The sequence below is a fragment of the Bison bison genome, unplaced genomic scaffold (genome assembly GCF_000754665.1).
Source record: "Bison bison bison isolate TAMUID 2011002044 unplaced genomic scaffold, Bison_UMD1.0 scf7180017864108, whole genome shotgun sequence".
NCBI lineage: Eukaryota > Metazoa > Chordata > Mammalia > Artiodactyla > Bovidae > Bison > Bison bison.
Genome location: NW_011494680.1, coordinates 1,803,113 through 1,824,175, shown reverse-complemented (window position 1 = coordinate 1,824,175; position 21,063 = coordinate 1,803,113). Strand labels below are relative to the sequence as shown.

The 21,063-nt window shown below is 37.3% G+C and overlaps 2 protein-coding genes across 4 annotated transcripts in view; one reads left to right on the top strand and one right to left on the bottom strand.

Annotated features, from left to right (window-relative positions):
* The window catches only part of RNF139 (ring finger protein 139), a 14,662-nt gene extending 8,892 nt beyond the window's left edge, over window positions 1–5,770 (top strand). Inside the window, exon 2 of the mRNA XM_010838900.1 lies at window positions 3,703–5,770. Within this exon, the coding sequence (XP_010837202.1) occupies window positions 3,703–5,519 (1,817 nt within the window). The 3' untranslated portion in view covers window positions 5,520–5,770. The remainder of the gene's footprint in view (window positions 1–3,702) is intronic.
* Window positions 5,595–21,063, bottom strand: part of TATDN1 (TatD DNase domain containing 1) — a 28,888-nt gene continuing 13,419 nt past the window's right edge. The window contains exons 7-12 of one of the 3 annotated variants that reach the window (XM_010838901.1): window positions 18,962–19,047; window positions 18,841–18,881; window positions 13,685–13,761; window positions 10,290–10,360; window positions 8,912–9,038; window positions 6,367–6,558 (exon numbers count right to left, since the gene is read on the bottom strand). In XM_010838901.1, coding sequence (XP_010837203.1) covers window positions 6,456–6,558; window positions 8,912–9,038; window positions 10,290–10,360; window positions 13,685–13,761; window positions 18,841–18,881; window positions 18,962–19,047 — 505 coding nt within the window. In that variant the 3' untranslated portion in view covers window positions 6,367–6,455. Of the gene's footprint in view, window positions 6,559–8,911; window positions 9,039–10,289; window positions 10,361–13,684; window positions 13,762–18,840; window positions 18,882–18,961; window positions 19,048–21,063 lie in introns of all 3 variants that reach the window. The other 2 variants (XM_010838902.1, XM_010838903.1) reach the window with 2 other exon arrangements.

Sequence of the window (21,063 nt, the reverse complement as noted above, 5' to 3'; positions counted from 1 at the left end):
AAAGTAATGTCTCTGCTTTTGAATATGCTCTCTAGGTTGGTCATAACTTTCCTTCCAAGGAGTAAGCGTCTTTTAATTTCATGGCTGCAGTCACCATCTGCAGTGATTTTGGAGCCCAGAAAAATAAAGTCTGACACTGTTTCCACTGTTTGCCCATCTATTTCCCTTCTTTCACTCTCCACTTCCACCTTCATCAAGAGGCTTTTTAGTTCCTCTTCACTTTCTGCCATAAGGGTGGTGTCATCTGCGTATCTGAGGTTATTGATATTTCTCCTGGCAGTCTTGATTCCAGCTTGTGTTTCTTCCAGTCCAGCGTTTCTCATGATGTACTCTGCATATAAGTTAAATAGACAGGGTGACAATATACAGCCTTGACGTACTCCCTTTTCCTATTTGGAACCAGTCTGTTGTTCCATGTCCAGTTCTAACTGTTGCTTCCTGACCTGCATGCAGATTTCTCAAGAGGCAGATCAGATGGTCTGGTATTCCCATCTCTTTCAGAATTTTCCACAGTTTATTGTGATCCACACAGTCAAAGGCTTTGGCAGAGTCAGTAAAGCAGAAATAGATGCTTTTCTGGAACTCTCTTGCTTTTTCCATGATCCAGTGGATGTTGGCAATTTGATCTCTGGTTCCTCTGCCTTTTCTAAAACCAGCTTGAACATCAGGAAGTTCACGATTCACATATTGCTGAAGCCTGGCTTGGAGAATTTTGAGCATTACTTTACTAGCATGTGAGATGAGTGCAATTGTGCGGTAGTTTGAGCATTCTTTGGCATTGCCTTTCTTTGGGATTGGAATGAAAACTGACCTTTTCCAGTCCTGTGGCCACTGCTGAGTTTTCCAAATTTGCTGGCATATAGAGTGCAGCACTTTCACAGCATGATCTTTCAGGATTTGGAATAGCTTAACTGGAATTCCGTCACCTCCACTAGCTTTGTTCGTAGTGATGCTTTCTTAGGCCCACTTGACTTCACATTCCAGGATGTCTGGCTCTAGGTCAGTGATCACACCATCGTGATTATCTGGGTCGTGAAGATCTTTTGGTCAGGTTATTATAAACTGGGGCTTCCCTGGTAGCTCAGCTGGTAAAGAATCTACCTGCAATGTGGGAGATCTGGGTTCTATTGCTGGGTTGGGAAGATCCCCTGGAGAAGGGCATGGCAACCCACCCCAGTATTCTTGCCTGGATAATCCTCATGGACAAAGGAGCCTGGCGGGCTACAGTCCATGGGGTCACAAAGAGTCGGACATGACTGAGTGTCTGAGCACACACACACAACTATAAACTACAATATTAGGTGATGTCTCAGTGTCTGTAGGATGGGTAGGATTTGGACAGTCAGGGATTTGGGAAGTTGAATGGGGCCATCCTGCCAAGCAAAGAGAAGAATGTAAATACAACTGTAATTACGGCAGAGAAGAAGGGGTGTGTTTAAGAAAGAAATCTGGAGTGTTGGTTCATGTGTTTAGAGGAATATTATTGATACTTTAAAGCAAATTGGGTCCTTGAATGTTAGAACAAGACCTGTAGATTTTAATCGGTAATATCAGAGCTGCTGCAGTATTTTGAGCAAAGACATGAAGAAAGGCAGTTTGGTGGCTTGTAGATGAATTTGAATGAAAGAGTTTTTGAGACAGACTAATAGATGAGTGTCACTGAGGGAAAGGGGAGGTATAGATATTAGTAGAATTTGTCACTAATTTTCAGAGTTTGAGGATGGGGGTCTAAAGGTACAGTTAAAAGAATAATAATGGTATCTCTTACTGAAATTGGAAATCAAAAGGAAGAGCTGTTTGAGATCAGTTTAGGCTTAGGTTTTAGAAATTCTGAGTATAGTAGTTGCAGTGCAGAAGTAGAAATAGATGAATATTTGGATGTGGTTTCTATAGTTGAGACCTTGGATAATAATGTTTATTGTAGTCTCACTTAAAAATTTGTCAGAGCACCAAGAAAGAAGGTGCTGGATGCACCTTATGAGACCGTATATTGGTGCTTATAGTGTGGGAGAGGGGGAAACTTACTAAAATACGTTTTGGTTTTCTGAATGCTGTTTTAGTTTGAAGAATTAGAAGGATGACTGTTTGAAGAAAGGGCTTCCCAGGTGGCGCTAGTGGTTTAAAAAAAAAACAAGAAACAATAAACCCACCTACCAATGCAGGGATATGTAAAGAGATGCGGGTTTGATCCCTGGATCAGGAAGATCTGCTGGAGGAGGGCATGGCAACCCACTCCAGTATTCTTGCCTGGAGAATCCCATGGACAGAGGAACCTGGCGGGCTACAGTCTGTGAGGTCACAAAGAGTTGGACATGACTGAAGCAACTTGGTACACACAAACATTTGAAGAAAAAGATTCAAAAGGAGAAAGGAAACGTGGAGGACATATTTGGTATCTGTAGGAAAGTATATACAGAAAAAAAGTGAACTTGGACCCAAGGGAGAATTCCCAAATTCAAGCAGCAGGAAAAATAAGAGCCAGCAGGAGTTCACAGTTTGAGTAAAAGGAGGAAATAGGGGTAACTATAAATGTAAAACTTAAACTTGACATTCTAAAGAACACTTTAAGAAAAATGTCAGATTTAATAGGAACAAATGTCCATTTTGCTTATTTTTAGTGTTTTTGTAATGAAGTAATCTTAACTTTTTTTAAGGTTTTCTTCAAAATTTTTTACATTATCAAAGTATGATAACACATATACAAGAGATTTGGAAAATACAAAACAAGGTTATATATAGTTCAGTTATATATTACAATTAATTTTTAAGTAGATAAATTAAGATTTTTAGTTGGAGTTTCAATATCAAACTCTCAAAAAATAATAGAATTAGTATACAGAGAAGTAGGATATAATAGACCTGAAAAGCACTGTGAACCAATTCAACATAATTCAGATTTATACAGTTTTCACACAATAACAGGATACAAATTCTATTAAGTTCCCATAGACTGTAAACTAGGAGACACTGGAACATATCCAGGGGCATGAAACAAGGTGCAAAAATTTCATGGTCCAAAGATGTTGAGATCATATAGAGTCTGTTTTCTTATCATTGTGGAATTATATTAGAAATCAGTATGAAGGGATATTTGAAAATAACCCACATATTTTCAAGTGCAGTGTGACATTTACCAGGAGAGACCTTCCATCTACCCATTGAAAGCCTCAATAAAGTTAAAGCTGAAAAAAACACGGAGGGTAATTTCAGAGAAGAAAGCATTTAAATGCTTTGGTATCAAGATGAGATATTAATATTAAAGATACTTTAAACAAAATCCCATGTATTTGGAAATTAAATGTCTACTTTTAAATGACAGGCGTATCTAAGAAAACTAGTTTTGAATAACTGAAATTATAATATACATTCTTTCAAGTTTAAAGCTTGTTAAACTGTATTATCACAACAATCTCATCTTGGAAATATTTTAGTAATTTGGTTTCTGGAGATATAATGCTACTTGAATTACTCTGAAAATTAGAAAATAAGGGGTAAGATTTTAAGGATGTGTTTGATCTGTCCTGGTGAACTCTGATTTTACAAAACACTTACGGGCCTTTAAGCCTAAACTGTCTTGAGGCATAATGTTCATCAGTTTGAAAATGTTCACGCTTATTAAAGGAAGAACATCATAACTTTTAGTGGAAAAACATGCTTTAACAACGTTTCGTTCGAATGACCTCTTTCTCTCTCTTTTTTTAGGTATTTTTGTATCCAGTATTGTTCTGATCTTGTCACAGCGATCACTTTTCAAGTTTTACATGTACAGCTCCGCCTTTCTATTAGCTGCGACTTCAGTGTTGGTAAATTATTATGCTGCTTTGCACATTGACTTCTATGGTGCCTACAACACATCAGCTTTTGGAATTGAGCTGCTTCCTCGAAAAGGGCCCTCGCTGTGGATGGCACTCATTGTTCTACAGCTAACGTTTGGAATTGGATACATCACACTACTCCAAATTCATTCCATCTATTCACAGTTAATTATTTTGGATCTCTTGGTTCCTGTAATAGGCTTAATCACAGAACTACCGTTACACATCCGAGAGACTTTAGTTTTTACTTCTTCCTTGATTCTCACATTAAATACAGTGCTTGTCTTGGCAGTGAAACTTAAGTGGTTTTATTATTCCACCAGATATGTTTATCTTTTAGTGAGGCACATGTATCGAATTTATGGATTACAGTTATTAATGGAGGACACATGGAAGAGGATTCGTTTCCCAGACGTCCTGCGAGTCTTCTGGCTAACAAGAATTACAGCTCAGGCTACAGTATTAATATACATTTTAAGAATGGCCAATGAAACTGATTCCTTCTTTCTCTCTTGGGATGATTTTTGGGACCTCATTTGCAATCTCATAATTAGTGGATGTGACTCTACACTCACTGTACTGGGCATGAGTGCTGTAATTTCCTCAATAGCCCATTATTTGGGTCTTGGAATATTGGCTTTCATTGGGTCAACTGAAGAAGACGATAGGCGACTTGGCTTTGTAGCACCTGTTTTATTTTTCATTTTGGCTCTTCAGACTGGTTTAAGTGGGCTAAGACCAGAAGAGAGACTTATCCGCTTAAGCAGAAACATGTGCCTTTTATTAACAGCAGTCCTGCATTTCATCCATGGAATGACAGACCCCGTATTAATGTCGCTCAGTGCCTCTCATGTGTCATCTCTTCGTAGACATTTTCCTGTGCTCTTTGTTTCTGCTTGCCTGTTTATTCTTCCTGTTATACTCAGTTATGTTCTTTGGCATCACTATGCACTAAATACATGGTTATTTGCAGTTACAGCCTTTTGTGTGGAACTCTGCCTAAAAGTAATAGTTTCTCTCACTGTGTATACGTTATTCATGATTGATGGCTACTATAATGTCCTCTGGGAAAAGCTTGATGATTATGTCTACTATGTTCGTTCAACAGGCAATATTATTGAATTTATATTTGGAGTAGTAATGTTTGGAAATGGGGCTTATACTATGATGTTTGAGTCAGGAAGTAAAATCCGGGCTTGTATGATGTGCTTACATGCCTATTTTAACATCTACTTACAAGCAAAAAATGGCTGGAAGACATTCATGAATCGTAGAACTGCTGTAAAAAAAATTAATTCACTTCCTGAAATAAAGGGGAGCCGCCTACAAGAAATAGATGACGTATGTGCAATCTGCTACCATGAATTTACAACATCTGCTCGCATCACACCGTGTAATCATTATTTCCATGCACTTTGCCTTCGGAAGTGGCTGTACATTCAAGATACTTGTCCAATGTGCCATCAAAAAGTGTACATTGAAGATGATATCAAGGATAACACAAATACATCTAACAACAATGGATTTATTGCACCCAATGAAAACCCAGAGGAAGCTGTAAGAGAAGCTGCTGCCGAATCTGACAGGGAATTGAATGAAGATGACAGTACAGATTGTGATGACGACGCTCAGAGAGAAAGAAATGGAGTGATTCAGCACACGGGCACAGCAGCTGAAGAACTGATTAATGACGATACTGATTAAAATAGCATTTACTGATCATTGAGGTATTTGTTTAAAATTAAGTTCATCCAAAATGGAGTAATCTGCTTCACTTCGTGTGTAACCAAGCACAAAAACAGTATCAATGTTGAATCTGTGAATGGTTTTCCGTTTACTGTGATGTGCTACTGTAAATATACCTCTTTAATTACTTCTGGTCTCTTTGGTGACCTATTTAAATTTGTGTACATTATTGTACATAGAATAAAATGTTTTCACATTTTTATGACAAATTTGAACAAATAACTTTTTAATAGATGTAATAATATGGTGCGTCAACTGTGCCAAAGATTCCTCAATGAAAGTCTGTGATGTATCCAACTCTGGACCCTAGTTTTTTTTTAAAATGGGTGTGAGAGAATAAAAATGCAAATCAGGGGAAACTATGTTAAATCAAGGAAATAGAACAACTTGGACCAGAGGATAAATTCTATATGTATATAGAGTATTTTGCAATTAAGGGGAAAATAGGCTGTCAGAAGTGACTGAGACTTTTTTGACACTTGATATTAGCATTGTAGTTGAGCTGGGTTTGAAAGTAATGATTCAGATCAGAGACTGTGAGAGTTCAGAAGTAGGCGTATTTATATCAACTAAACTTTGGTATAAACCAGGATGTGCTAATGGTTTTAATTTTGATGTAAAAATCAGTATATTTATTAGCCATTCTGTGTTTGCAGCATTGTCATAACATTGTCCTTTTGAACTTTTAAAGAAATTACAAAATGAAATACTTTGGGGGGTTTTCACTATTTTAAACCAAAACATTAAGTGATTTTAAAAAATTCTGATCTGACTTCATGGGTGGTATGCAGTGATATGATACCTCTTTAGACAACTTCCAGCGAATTCCTTTATTGAAACTTAAGTTTATCATGAAATTTTATATACATGGTGGGAAAATGGGAGACATATCAATTACATATCAGGAAAAAATATTTTAATAGTGTTGTTATATAGTGTATTGGCTAGTTCCAATGGATCTTCATCTCTTACTGCTGACATTATCTCCAGTATTTGACTAAAACAAAACAAAAACAGATAGTTAAACTTCTAAGTACATATTCTGTTTTAAAGATATTTATCTTTTTCCACATAAATGAAAAGATACTGTTTTAGCATCTTTAGCATAAAAAGCCTAACAGTATGTATTAAACTTTTCAGCAGTGTTAACAGAAAAGTTTAACTGCTAGGATATTTAAAACAAAGCAATTACAGATAGATTTCTGGGACAATCTTGCATGTCACTAGAGCCAGGAACCAGGTTCAAGTAAATTATAAAACCAGCCCACATGTGTCCCACAATTGCGGAACTAACCAGTGGAAATGAAGAGTCCTTTTAAACTGGGGGGTCATTACACATTAGTGGGTCATAAGGAACTTTTAAAAAATTAAAAGTACATTTGCATTAGTAAGAGAAATAGTGTTCCATTTTTGTTCAGGTTATATTTATATATGCAAATATGTACCAAGTCACACTGTGGTATTGTGGGGATAGCAGTCAGTTTGAAAGCCATTGCTTAGAGAACTAGTTGTAAAGGGCAGCAAGAAACTGCCGCATCATCACCAGCACAGTGACAGCAGAGGAAGTTAAGAACACGTTACTTGGAAGTGTACGGTTATTGGGGGGAAGGGGGGAGGGCGGGGAGAGAAGTGCTTTCTCTTCCTGTAGGTTTTGCCCTGCAACAGAAAGGTGCCAATCTTTCACTTTCTTTGCCTAGAACGATGGTAATTATCAGTAGTGTTTTCTAGCAGTATTGCAATGTAGACAGAATATTTCTTACGCATGAATCAGAAAATTCAGTCGAATTAAACATTAAATATTCTTTGTCTTAAGCTTTTTGTTTCCCTTTATGGGTTTTTAAAATATGAACACCTAGAGGAATCAGAGACAGAGATTAGAGATTAACTGGAACTTTTAAGTTCTATAATAGGGACAAATGCTTTGTTTAACATACACGAAATGAAGTGACTGAAACTTTTATCTGACAAAGTATGCTAAAAGCAAATCTATTAACATTTAAAGTGACACTAAAGACCCAGTTTTCTTAGCAAATTACAGAGTTTTCTTCTATTAACTACTTGGAATTGGAAATTGACACATAATACTGAGAAATCAGTATGATTCCTGCCACCAGTCTCCCTTCCAGTCTTTTCTCCATACGGATTGATTGATACCAGTTCAGTAACTTTCCTGCTTAAAATCCTTTGGGTCCTGGTAAAATCTAAACCACAGATGGTGGCACACGAGACACACTCTCTGGCCTATCCTCCCTATCACTTACTGAGCATCCTACTTTCTGCCACACTGCGGTCACTGTTCCCAGCTCTTCCCCAGCCTGCCTTCACTCAAGGTGTGTGTGTATCTTGGTCTGGCCTAACTCCCAGTCCAGCTTAGAAAACAGTTGAAATGTCACTTGACTTAAGCGCTCTTATTTCCCCTCAGGGCAGGCAGCTGCTCTGTCCTATGTATGTTCCTACCCCTATAACAGCACTACTGTCTTGGGTTATACTTACTGACTGCTTGTTTGCTCCAGGAGGATCTTTGTCAGACTTGTTTAATGCCTTACCCAAAGTGCCTGGCACAGTGTACCTACTTATCTGGTGGGGTAAGGGTGGGAATGGTCTTCATTCTTTCGTGTGGCCTCAGTAACCTGTATCTCCCCTCTGATACTTGACAAGAGCTCCAGAATGTATTTCATGGAATTTACAATCTAAAGTGTGTGTGTATGTGTGTGTGGGGGGGAAATCTCTATTCAAATAATTAAAACAAAACTGTTAATAGATGCTAATTAGTATTTAGCATTAGACCAGAGGCATGTTTATTTCTGAAATGTAGTCTAAAATTTTTCAGTTTGCAAATGTTGATTTTCCCAAGGAAATAAAATTCTATAAAGTTCTGCACTTTTTTTCAGTTGGAAAAAGGAAATCCTTTCTATGATTTGTCCTTTTGTTCAGAGGCTTAAAGAACAGTGTTATTTCTTAGGTTTATTCAAGCTGTGAAATCATTTGGGTCTCCTGCTAAGATTGTGCTTTTATAACCATCAGCAGGAAACCTGCAAGATAACAGAACTTAAGCCAGGTACGGTAATTCTATCTATGGATAGCTTTAAGAGCTTTCCCCCTCCCTACAAAATGACAAATGACCAGAATTACTTAAAAGTTCTTACTGCTATAATAAAACCACTTTGGGTTGAGAGGGTATGAAAAAAAAAAAAACGAGCTGATACAAATTCCTCCAAATCACTGCATTACAATGGTCTTTGATAACTTCATTTGGATTTCACCTTTAATTCTGTCCCTTGAATTCATTTTGTAAACAGTATTGGTGATTGACTTTAATATTCTGAAGGCCATGAAAACAAGACACTTACATTATGTGGCAGGGTTCATTTCTGTCTTTCAAACAGTGCCCGTTTTCCCACTTCTTTTTGGTAGGAAATGAAGTTTTTATATATTTTGATCCAGCATGTGTATTTTTGACTCCACACCAAGGTGCATCTAAAGGTAAGCAAAGATTCTCAAAGATATTTACCTTTTTAAATTATTTTTTTAGTGAATATTATCAAACTATTATATAACCTCTAAAAAAGATAAGCCATGATTCAGCTTAAATGGTAAAAGGCAAGAGAAAACAGCTTTAAGAAAAGTACAAGAAGTATATATAATATCATATATGAAATGAGTCACCAGTCCAGGTTCGAGGCACGATACTGGATGCTTGGGGCTTGGTGCACTGGGACGACCCAGAGGGATGGTATGGGGAGGGAGGAGGGTTCAGGATGGGGAACACATGTATACCTGTGGCAGATTCATTTTGATATTTGGCAAAACCAATACAATATTGTAAAGTTAAATAAAATTTTTAAAGTACAAGATAAAATCTTGAACTGTACAAATTCTTTTAAAACTTTTATTCCTCTTCCCCCACTAACAATATGCTTTTAAAAAAATGATCTAAAGCTAACTAAAACAAAATACAGTAGTAACATGAAAACATTTAAAACTTTTTTTGCCTCCACTGAATGTAAAACAGTGGCTTTTTTTTTTTGGCTGCACAGTGTGGCATGCAGGATCTTAGTTCCCTGACCAGGGATCAAACCCACGCCCCCTGCATTGGAAGCATGGAGTCTTAACCACTGGACTGCCAGGGAAGTCCCCAACTGTGCTTTGAATACTGGGATTATTTACTTACCTAACTCTCTAATAAAGGATTAAAATAGTTTACATATTTTACAACCATTAATAATTTTCATAAGTTCCCTAAGGAAATATACCTGATTTCTTCAGAATGCCTCAGTCTTGACTTATTTAAAAACTCCATGTGTATAAGAAGAGCCTCGAGTTAAGGCTATAGACAGAATTTTTAGCTCTGAACTTTGTATTCCGAGGCAACAAATTTCTAAAATTCTTAAACCCAATTTGATTTAAATGTTTGCATTACTTTAAAAGTATTGTACAATTAAGCCATTGTATAAAAAAATTCTGAATAGTTTTTGAACCCATTCTTATTTAATAAAATACCTCCTTAGTTACCACATAATCTCACATTTTTAAATGCTTAGGCTTAGTCAAGCTTCTAAATTGAAAAAATTGCTTGCATGAATATTTTTCCATTACAACTCCCCAAAGACTTTCTGACAGTTGTTGAGGTTTGAGCATGCTTTTCAAAATAAAATATTTGTTATTACTTTTCTCTAAGTCTTGGGGGTATGGTTTAATATGAAAATTAAGTTCTAAAAACAAACTTACCAGTCTCAATCATTAATTTTTCACTAGGTATTGACTTTAGAACTTCCAAATTAGCCTCAGTTTTCAGTGAGCTTTAAAAAGAAAAGTTACTCATATATAAAAGTGTATTTAATGAATAACAACTTTTTCATACTATAAACTTGTCTAAAACAGATTACAAAACTAACCCAAAATCCTGAAGGACTTTGGTTGGCTACAATGGAAGTGTACTTTAGAAAAGTGTTTGCACATCCTGGCCTTATAGAATCTAGATTAAGATCTGTTCCAAGCAGATCTGACTTCAGGGGATGAAATTGTGTGTGTGTGTGTGGGCGGGGGGGGGATGAAATTTTTTATGTTTATCAGTTGGTCATACAGTAACTTTCTGTAACAGTCTGTGTTCATCTTTTAAAGATTTTGAACTGCACCCCTCATTCCTCACCCTCCCAAATCTGGAAACTTGTACGATCTTCCATTGCTCTAGACATTCTGAAACTTGATAATGTGTTTGGGCATGAAACTGTTTCATCCTTTTAGGCAGTTGGAACCTTCTGATTGAGATTTCCCCCCATGCCTAACTCAGGGAAAACATTATGGAAAAACAGGATGTTTCCTCTTTCATTTTCTCTCTTCCCTCTAGGACTTCTATTAGTCAAGTTTAGGACTCCTGAATTGGTCTCCTAGGCCCTGCTTCTTTCATACCTCTTTTTCTGGGGGATTAATTTTCATTTTCTGACTCTGAGACAGACTGGATTATTGGTCCCAGTTCTCTCTCCTTTGACAGAATTATATATCTGCACCTTTGCCATGATTTCTTAGTAGGAAGAAGGAACCTGAATCTGGCCATGGCCTCAAGACTTGCTTTGACTAACGGGATGATACGGCCAGAGGCTTGGAATGCACTTTTGTGATTTACAGTGGCACTCAGGATCTTCTGAGATAAGCAAGCACTAAGTAGCTGTTACCCGGGTGCCTAGGCGTCCGGAATGAAAACACAGGGTGAAGATCTGAACCCAACATGTATCCTGTGGCAGAGAGCTCACATTACCAATTAAACCCCACCTGACTCAGACCCATGTGTTAAAGTTTAATGTAATATGCCAATGAGTTTGGGGATGGTTTGCTATATAATGTGATGATGACTAATACTTTTTGTTGCACTTTTTATTTCAAGACCTGTTATAACTATTTATGGAGTTTCAAATAGATACATAACTAGAATATATAGAACTCTCTGCCTGTATTTATTATCTAGCCCCATCAATTATCAACTCCTGATTAATCTTGTGCATCCACTTATCCCTACTGTCTCCCAATAAGTAAAGTCCAAATGTAGTACAGATTCAACATTTTAACACATCTCTAAGCATAAGGACTTTTTAAAAAACAATACTATTATGTTAAGAAAAATCCAACTCTCTATCATATCATATCTAGTATTCAAATTGTCATACCTACTCCTTTTGTTTGACCTAGGGTTCACATGAGGGACAAATATTACAGTTGGTCATCAGTGTTCTAAATTTCTTAACCTATTAAGTTCTGCATCTCTTTTTCCCCCCGTAAAATATGTTGAAAAAATCCAGTTGTTTGCCCTGATAATCTCCCCGTCTTGATTTCATCTGTGCATTGTCTTTTAACAGGGTCCTGTGTCCTCTGCATTTCTTCAAGGAGCTCTAAAGTGCAATCCAGAATTTTGATTGGATTCAAGTTGAATTTTATTTTTTGGCAAGATTTTCATATGTATGATCTTCTCTCCAGAAGCACATAATATCTAGTTGTCCTTTAAGTCAGATGTGGATGCCCACTGCCTAGACTGATTAGTTCATAAGGAGTTGGCAAAATGATGATACGATAATTCCATCAGCCTGTCATTAATTAGAATACCTGTATAAAGCGAAAGTTCCTGACTACTAGGTACTCAGTGGTAGAGGTAAATAAAAAAGTCTTTTAAGTGTGTTGATTCCCTAGCTTCCTCCAGTGGTGCTATTATTTTTAACACATTAATTTTTAATCTTTTTTAAAAATTAAAAATGTTTTAAAGTTTTTCTTAATCTTTAAGAAGGTCTTCTGTATTTTTCCTGTAGCATTCTGTTCATATTTTATGGATGCAACATCTCAAATCTTTATAGGATCTCTTTTAAAGTGCTTTTCCCTAGTTTCCTCTAATGTTCATTTTTCTGTTTATCTAGGTCTCTTTCTTTCTGCTGGTTCACCTCATTTATCTGATGGTTCCCTGGTTATGTTTAAGGAAGCCTGGGTTGCCCATGTTGGGTTTCCTCTGCTCTTGTGTAAACAGGACTATTTTACTGCCAGCTCTCTGAATGGAGATTCTTCCTGGAAGCTCCTTGTGGGACAGGCCAGAACTGGGTATGTTGACCCACAATTTCATTTAAGGGTGCTGCTGCTGCTGCTGCTGCTGCTGTGTCTGACTCTTTGCAACACGATGGACTATAGCCTGCCAGGCTCTTCTGTCCATGGGATTTTTCTGGCAAGAATACTAGAGTGGGTTGCCACTCCCTTCTCAAGGGCATCTTCCTGACCCAGGGATCAAACCCTTGTCTTCTGCTTAGCAGCAGGATTCTTTACTACTGAGCCACCTGTAATGTACTATAAAATTAATTAAATCACTGGTTAAAATATGAAAGAAGCATTACTTAGGTCTTAATTCTAGAGCAAATAATTTCATGTTTCTATTCTCAAAAATGGAATTTAGTAAAATAAAACTAATGAACTAAAACACTGAAGAGGGGAAGGAAGTCTTACTATTTTGCAATTTATTTACTGAGCTACACTGATATCCTGAGAAAAGACACTGGTAAAAACTCACCAAATTAAAAAACTCATTTGGAAGAAATTGAGCCCAGGGACCCAGCATGCTAGTGGACTGCATTGGGTGCCTGAAGTTTAAGTGTGTATAAAAGCAGGAAGGTCACCAAGTGAGGAAGAGCATAAAGTTCTCACACTGAGTGACTTTACACCTGTATCCTAACTTCTCTGTGCCTCTGTTTCTTGGCCTACAGAGACGGAAGACGACTGTCATAGCGTGACCTTTCCCTCACAGATGGATATCACTCATGTATATGCGATGCTGGGAACACATACATGTTTTAAAGGGATAAAATGATCTGAAAATAAACTGCATTGCTAGAGAAAGCTAGCTGCTGACCTCAGCAGAAAATTGTTTTCCATCACTGGAACACAGGATGGCAGTTTATAATTTTCGAGCTTTAATTTGGAATAGTAACATACTATTTAATTTCTTACATTTATTACTAAAATGCACAGACCAAGATCAATGCAACACAAATTTTAATAAAACAAATTTAAATCTTTATCAGCATTTCACTATAACACAATTTAAGGAATCTGTTTAATATAAAAGTTAAAAAAAAAAAAAGCACTTAAGGACCTACCAACCATTGAACCCTATATAGAGACCCAAGTCCATCAAAGCAGCTGCTGCTTCCTTGGTACCATCAAATGAATGCACCTAAGGATATGAAGGCACAATTTTATTATAATACTTTTTCTTTAAAATTCTTAATAACCTTAATAAGCCTTTCTAAATAAAAATATAAATGCAATACGGATATTTGGAACATGGGATTTCAAAGGTGGCCACTACAGTTTTTATTTTCAAATCAAATTGCACAATTATAACCTGTTGTCTCCAATGTGATGAGGAAAGGAGGAGATGGTTGCCTAGAATTTCTGTCTGTGGCTGTGCTGAGGTCTCTGTACCTCTAGGAAGGGGACTGGAGGAGGGAGCCACATTCTAGGCAAGGCGTAAGTTAAAGCGACATGTACACAACTATTTAAAATTTTAGATGTTCATTTTTCTGTTAGAGGATACTTTTCTCCCTAAGAGAGAATTAAGAGACAAACTTTAAGATCTATAGAGATTGTAAGAACATCATTAAATTGTAAATTGTTACATAGTCTATATCAGCTCAAGCAAAATGGATTAAGATGGTCTTTTTCTCCTTCAAAGATAAAGGTTAAAGCAAAAATTTTCACACTTTTTGATATATTTGTTATTTATGTAATCAAAACAATACGTGAAATGACTTCTTTAAACACTAAACAAGTGATGTCATGTTAATACAGAATCTAGAGTCTGAACACACTTGTGGATAATGTGTTTCTCAAAAATAAAACTTAACACAGCTGTTCAAAAGGGTTGGTTCTACCTCTCAGCATTTTCAGCTGAATAGAAAGAAACAGAGCCTCTGATAGCACCAGATAATTTGAAATACAACCCTCATAAACCACTGTAGATTAGTTCTTTATTTGGCAATTTTTAAAATAAATGTCAAACAGGTTGGATTTGTTGTTGCTGTTAAGTTTTTTAAACTACATCTGACCCTTTAACAACACAGGCCTGAACTGAGAAGGTCCAATTACATCTGGTTTTTTTCAGCAGTAAATTCTACAGTACTACATGATCCTTTGTTGGTTTAATCTGCAGAGGCAGAACCATGAGGGCCATGCGCATACACAGGGCTGACTAAGTTATACACGGATATCCGATGCACCAGGGTCAGTGCCCCTAACCACCACCACCACACTGTTCAAAGGTCAACTGTATTATTGTTGCTGTTTAGTCACTAAATTGTGTCTCACTCTTTTATGACCCCACGGACTGCAGTCCACCAGGTTCCTCTGTCCATGGGATTTCCCAGGAAAGAATACCAGAGTGGTTTGCCATTTCCTTCTCCAGGGGATCTTCCTGACCCAGGATCAAACCCTTGTCTCCTTCATTGCAGGCAGATTCTTTACCACTGTGCCACCCGAGTATCCAACTATATTATAAAATCATCCAAATAAATTCTATTTACAAATAAAGAAAATGGTCTGAGAGGTAGAGCCTGAAGGTTCTAAGTGCCATTAATAATCTTAAGGGCATTAATGAAAGCCTCCCTCAATTCCCAAGGACAGCTTCTAAAGGACAAATTATAGCATCAGTAAAGTACAGATGATGATGGCATCTGTATAAAGTACAGGAGATGGCAAGAGTGAACATTGACATTTTAGCAATCAGTGAACTAATGACCCATTATATCTTCTACTGTGGGCAAGAATCCCTTAGAGGAAATGGAGTAGCCCTCAGAGTCAACAGAAGAGTCCAAAATGCTGTACTTGGGTGCGTTCTCAAAAATGAAAGAATGATCTCTGTTCGTTTCCAAGGCAAACCATTCAATACCACAGTAATCCAAGTCTATGCCCCAACCACTAATGCTGAAGAAGCTGAAGTTGAATGGTTCCATGAAGACCTACAAGACCTTTTAGAACTAACACCAAAAAAAGATGTCCTTTTCATTATAGGGGACTGGAATGCAAAAGTAGGAACTGAAGAGATACCTGGAGTAACAGCTTAAGTTTGGCCTTGGAGTACAGAATGAAGCAGGGCAAAGGCTAATAGAGTTTTGCCAAGAGAACACACTGGTCATAGCAAACACCCTTTTCCAACAACACAAGAGAAGACTCTACACATGGACATCACCAGATGGTCAATACTGAAATCAGACTGATTGTGTTCTTTGCAGCCAAAGATGGAGAAAGCTCTATACAGTCAGCAAAAACAAGACTGGGAGCTGACTGTGGCTCAGATTATGAACTCCTTATTGAAAAATTCAGACTGAAACTGAAGAAAGTAGGGAAGACCACTAGACCATTCAGGTATGACCTAAATCAAATCCTTTACACTTATACAGTGGAAGTCAAATAGATTCAAGGGATTCAATCTGATAAGAGTGCCTGAAGAACTATGGATGGAGGTTTGTGACACTACAGGAGACACTGATCAAGACCATCCCCAAGAAAAAGAAATGCAAAAAGGCAAAATGGAAGTCTTACAAATAGCTGAGGAGGCCTTACAAATAGCTAAGAAGAGAAGGCAAAAGGCAAGAAAAGGAAAGATATACCCATCTGAATGCAGAGTTCCAAGTAATAGGAAGGAGAGACCATAAAGCCTTCCTACATGATCAGTGCAAAGAAATAGAGGAAAACAATAGAATGGCAAAGACTAGAGATCTCTTCAAGAAAATCAGAGACACCAAGGAAACATTTTATGCAAAAATGGGCACAATAAAGGACAAAAAACAGTATGGACCTAACAGAAGCAGAAGATATTAAGAAGAGGTGGCAAGAATACACAGAAGAACTATATAGAAAAGATCTTAATGACCCAGATAACCACAATGGTGTGATCACTCACCTAGAGCCAGACATCCTGGAATGTGAAGTCAAGTGGGCCTTAGAGAGCATCACTACGAACAAAGCTAGTGCAGGTGATGGAATTCCAGTTGAACTATTTCAAATCCTAAAAGATGATGCTGTGAAAGTGCTGCACTCAATACGCCAGCAAATTTGGAAAAAGCAGTGGCCACAGGACTGGAAATGGTCAGTTTTCATTCCAATCCTGAAGAAAGGCAATGCCAAAGAATGTTCAAACTACCTCATGATTGCATTCATCTCACATACTAGCAAAGTAATGCTCAAAATTCTCCAAGCTGGGCTTCAGCAGGACATGAACCAAGAATTTCCAGGTGTTCAAGCTGGATTGAGAAAAGGCAAGGGAAGCAGAGATCAAATTGCCAATATCTGCTGAATCACAGAAAAAGCAAGAGTTCCAGAAAACATCTGCTTTATCCACTACGCCAAAGCCTTTGACTTTGTAGATCATGACAGACTGTGGAAAATTCTTAAAGACATGGGAATACCAGACCACCTTACCTGCCTCCTGAGAAATCTGTATGCAGGTCAAGAAGCAACAGTTAAAACTGTACACAGAACAACAGACTGTTCCAAATTGGGAAAGGAGTACATCAAGGCTGTATATTGTCATCCTGCTTATTTAACATATATGCAGAGTACATCATACAAAATGCCAGGCTGGATGTAGCGCAACTGGAATCAAGATTGCCGGGAGAAATATCAATAATCTCAGACATGCAGATGACACCACCCTTATGGCAGAAAGTGAAGAACTAAAGAGACTCTTGGTGAAAGTGAAAGCAGAGAGTGAAAAAGCTGGTTTAAAACTCAACATTCAAAAAACTAAGATGACAGCATCCAGTCCCATCACTTCATGGCAAATAGATGGGGAAACAATGGAAAAAATGACAGACTTTATTTTCTGGGGCTCCAAAATCACTGCATATGGTGACTGCAGCCATGAAATTAAAAGACACTTGCTCCTTGGAAGAAAAGCTATGAGAAACCTAGACAGCATATTCAAAAACAGAGACGTTACTTCGTCGACAAAGGTCCACCTAGTCAAAGCTATCGTTTTTTCAATAGTCATGTATGGATGTGAAAGTTGGATCATAAAGAAAACTGAGCACTGAACTGTGGTGTTGGAGAAGACTCTTGAGAGTCCCTTGGACTACAAGGAGATCAAACCAGTCAATTTTAAAGGAAATCAGTCCTGAATATCCACTGGGAGGACTGATGTTGAAACTGAAACTCCAATACTTTGGCCACCTGATGCAAAGAACTGATTCACTGGAAAAGACCCCGATGCTGGGAAAGATTGAAGGCACGAGGAGAAGGGGACAACAGAGGATGAGATGGCTGGATGGCATCACCAACTCAATGGACATGAATCTGAACAAGCCCTGGGAGTTAGTGATGGACAAGGAAGCCTGGCGTGCTGCAGTCCATGGGGTCACAAAGAGGTGGACACGACTGAGCGACTGAACTGACTGAAAGGACAGATGAAAGTGTGCAGGATGGAAACAGCAGAGCAGTGCAGGAAACGTGCATATCACTAGTAGTATGAACGAGGAAGCAGAGGCTAAAACCTTGAGAAAATATACACACAACTATCAAAGCAATGCAGTGTGGGCATACAGTATGCGCTCCTTGCCAGCTCTACCTCCTTTTCCGGCACAGTATAACTATGGGATTTCATACATCTGGGCAACAGCTTTGCTAGAGATCAGTGAGTCTCCCCTAAAATTACACGTGAAAATTGTAGACATGAGCATTTTTCTGAGGCAATTTTCAAAGGAGTCTGTGATTCAAAAAAAAAAAAATGCTATGGCTATCTGAGCTAAGTGTTAGATAATATTTATGGAACTGAATGACCACAGCTCACAGAAGCAAACTACATAAATGAGAATATGTCTCTAATCAGAGTGACAACAAATACAGTTACAAGAAATTAATGCAAAGCTGAAAACAGTGCTGAAATATTTTAAAATATTAAATTTATATTTTGCTCAAAATTTAAATGGAAAGACACTGAGGAATGGTTGAGGGAAGAAGCAGAGAAAAAGATCATGCAGACAATTACAAAGTGTAGAACTAAATTCATGGGATTTTCTTGTGAACAGAATTCTGTACTCATTCTTGTACTCTGAACAAAGTAAATGCAACTAAAAAAGTGTGGTTTATATTTATACCTTATCTGGTCCATAGATTCAACAGTAAATTTATATGCCCTCAATTTAAGAGAGAGCAGAACCTTAGTAACTTTATTGCTGACATTTAAATTACTTTGTAGTGGCCAACCTTAATAACCAAGGTGCTTTTGTGCATCATTAAAAGTAATTTCTATACTTACCACTCCACCTACACACCGATCTCTATTTCTTCTCATTATGTCTGTGAATTTAAAACAGAAATACCTTTTAGCAAATAGTTTGATTTCTGCAAATTCTTATATGATATTAGCTTTAGCTCACCCAAAAATTCAGCATGTGAGTTCCGACAATGAAGAAACATGGGTAATTTCGTTTGTTCTGACAGTTCAAACTGTTTTTCAAAATACCTGCATGATGCAAAAAAAAATTTTTTTTCCTCATTAAGAATTTTATTTTAGCATGAGAAAGATAATTGCCAAATGATTTTTAAGTTAAAGGACTTTTATTCTCTAGAAATTATAGAACAGAAATAGTGAATTCAGGCATTTAAAATACATGAGACCTAGCCAAAGGCTTTTATAAAGACTCCCTAAAGCGATACTTGATTTTCTGGGATTACAAAATTATTTTCAGAAATGTCTGTTAGTTTTTCCATTATAACTGCCAGGTAATTAGGTAGTTCTTTACCATCTCATTGCTGGAAATAAAGAGCTATATAAGGTTTAAGTTTACAGTGATGGGGACTGTTTTCCCCCACATAATTACTTTTAACTAGCTTTCTGACTAAATCCCAACAAATGAAGTGGACATCCCCCTAATACCCATGGATCCCTTCCCCCAAAGCAGGTGCTGGTGGCAGAAGAGACACGGCCAGCTCCTTGTCCCCAAAGCTGGCTGGCCACCTCCAGTGGGAATCAACTCATCCCAGGGAGCAGCCAGGTGTTACACTCAGTGGTTTTCACGTGCTGTTATACAAGAAGTTACTGCCACTGAGCAAAGAGGAGGAGTCCCTGAAAAACAACGCAGAGGATTTATTAAATGAATGAGCACAAAAACTGCAATACTCTTTTAGAAAAATGAAAACTACATGATAAAGTGGCAGTCCTGAACATTTTAAAGGACTTTAGAAAAAGGTTTTTCAAGCGCCTCATACCATTATCTCGTCTAATCCTCAAAGTAACCCTAGAATAGGAAAGAGCTGATGTCAGAGCGGGTATATGACCTTGTCTAAGATCACAACGCACAAGAGGCTTTCATATAATGACAATATCACAGGACATGACAGGTGGAAGTTCATGTCTCCTTTCATTTCAGTGGTGGTCCCTCTCAATTTCATTAATGGTCATGCAATTTAAGCTCAACCAGGAGTTGCAGACAAGGGTTTAGCTTTTATTAAGGTGTTTGGAAGAACAACTTTTCTATTTAACTTAAATCTCCTTTGCTGTGTTTTCCTATATCCCATCTCCTGGAAATGCTAGACAACTATTTTCCTAGAGCACCTCCTTTGTAAAACTCTTGACAGTCTTCAATTTTAAAATCAGAAATAGAAATGTACTTCTCAAAGAAACAGTCATCCTGAAGGTGGTGGTCTATGTATTATCCATCATTTTTTTGTTTTTTTGTTTCAGATTCTGCTGGACTAGAATAAGTAAAAATACTTTCAGTTAATTATCATGGTGCTGAAACTTCACAGTGTAGGAAATATAAACAAACACTTGGAAGAAAAAAAAATTTTAATAATTACTACTAGTCATTACTTCAACCTCTAAAGTAATTCAAATGTCAGCAGTGAAGTGTTCTCTAGTCATTATGTAAACTTCACTCTGTATCTGGCTTCTGGCTACACACAGCCACACAACCAAGGCACAGATTTACAGAATCTAATGATCAGCTTGGAAATAAGCCTTCCTATCACAGAGGAGGCAAAAGCACAATTTATGAAAATAACAGATGCCCAATATGCTTACAGGGATTTTATATACTTTGAGGAAAGAAAGGTTGATGTGCTCAAGCTAATAACTAGGTATTATATAAGAAAACTAAGAGGTAAAACATCATTCCTAATAATACAAATTGAGGATAATTGGTACTTAACATCCTATGACTATTGGCTTTAAAGGAAAAACAACCCACAGTGGTAATGGAATAACAGAAGCTAAAGGGCAGGAAGTGGCACCTATTAAGAGACTTCTCAGCTTCTTTTATTTAGGGTTTTTAAAAATTCAGAAATGGGAATTAATCTTTACTTCAGTTAGATTTGCTCTTTTTAGCAAAGTTTTAATTTGCTTCTGGTTGTAGTACTGCTTCTTTGATTTCAGGGTCAACAAAAGCTAAGGACAAGAGCTTGAAAAGTTCAACTTCAGAGTACCAGTAATTATTACAGACATATCTTGTTTTATTGAGCTTCTCAGATACTGTTTTTT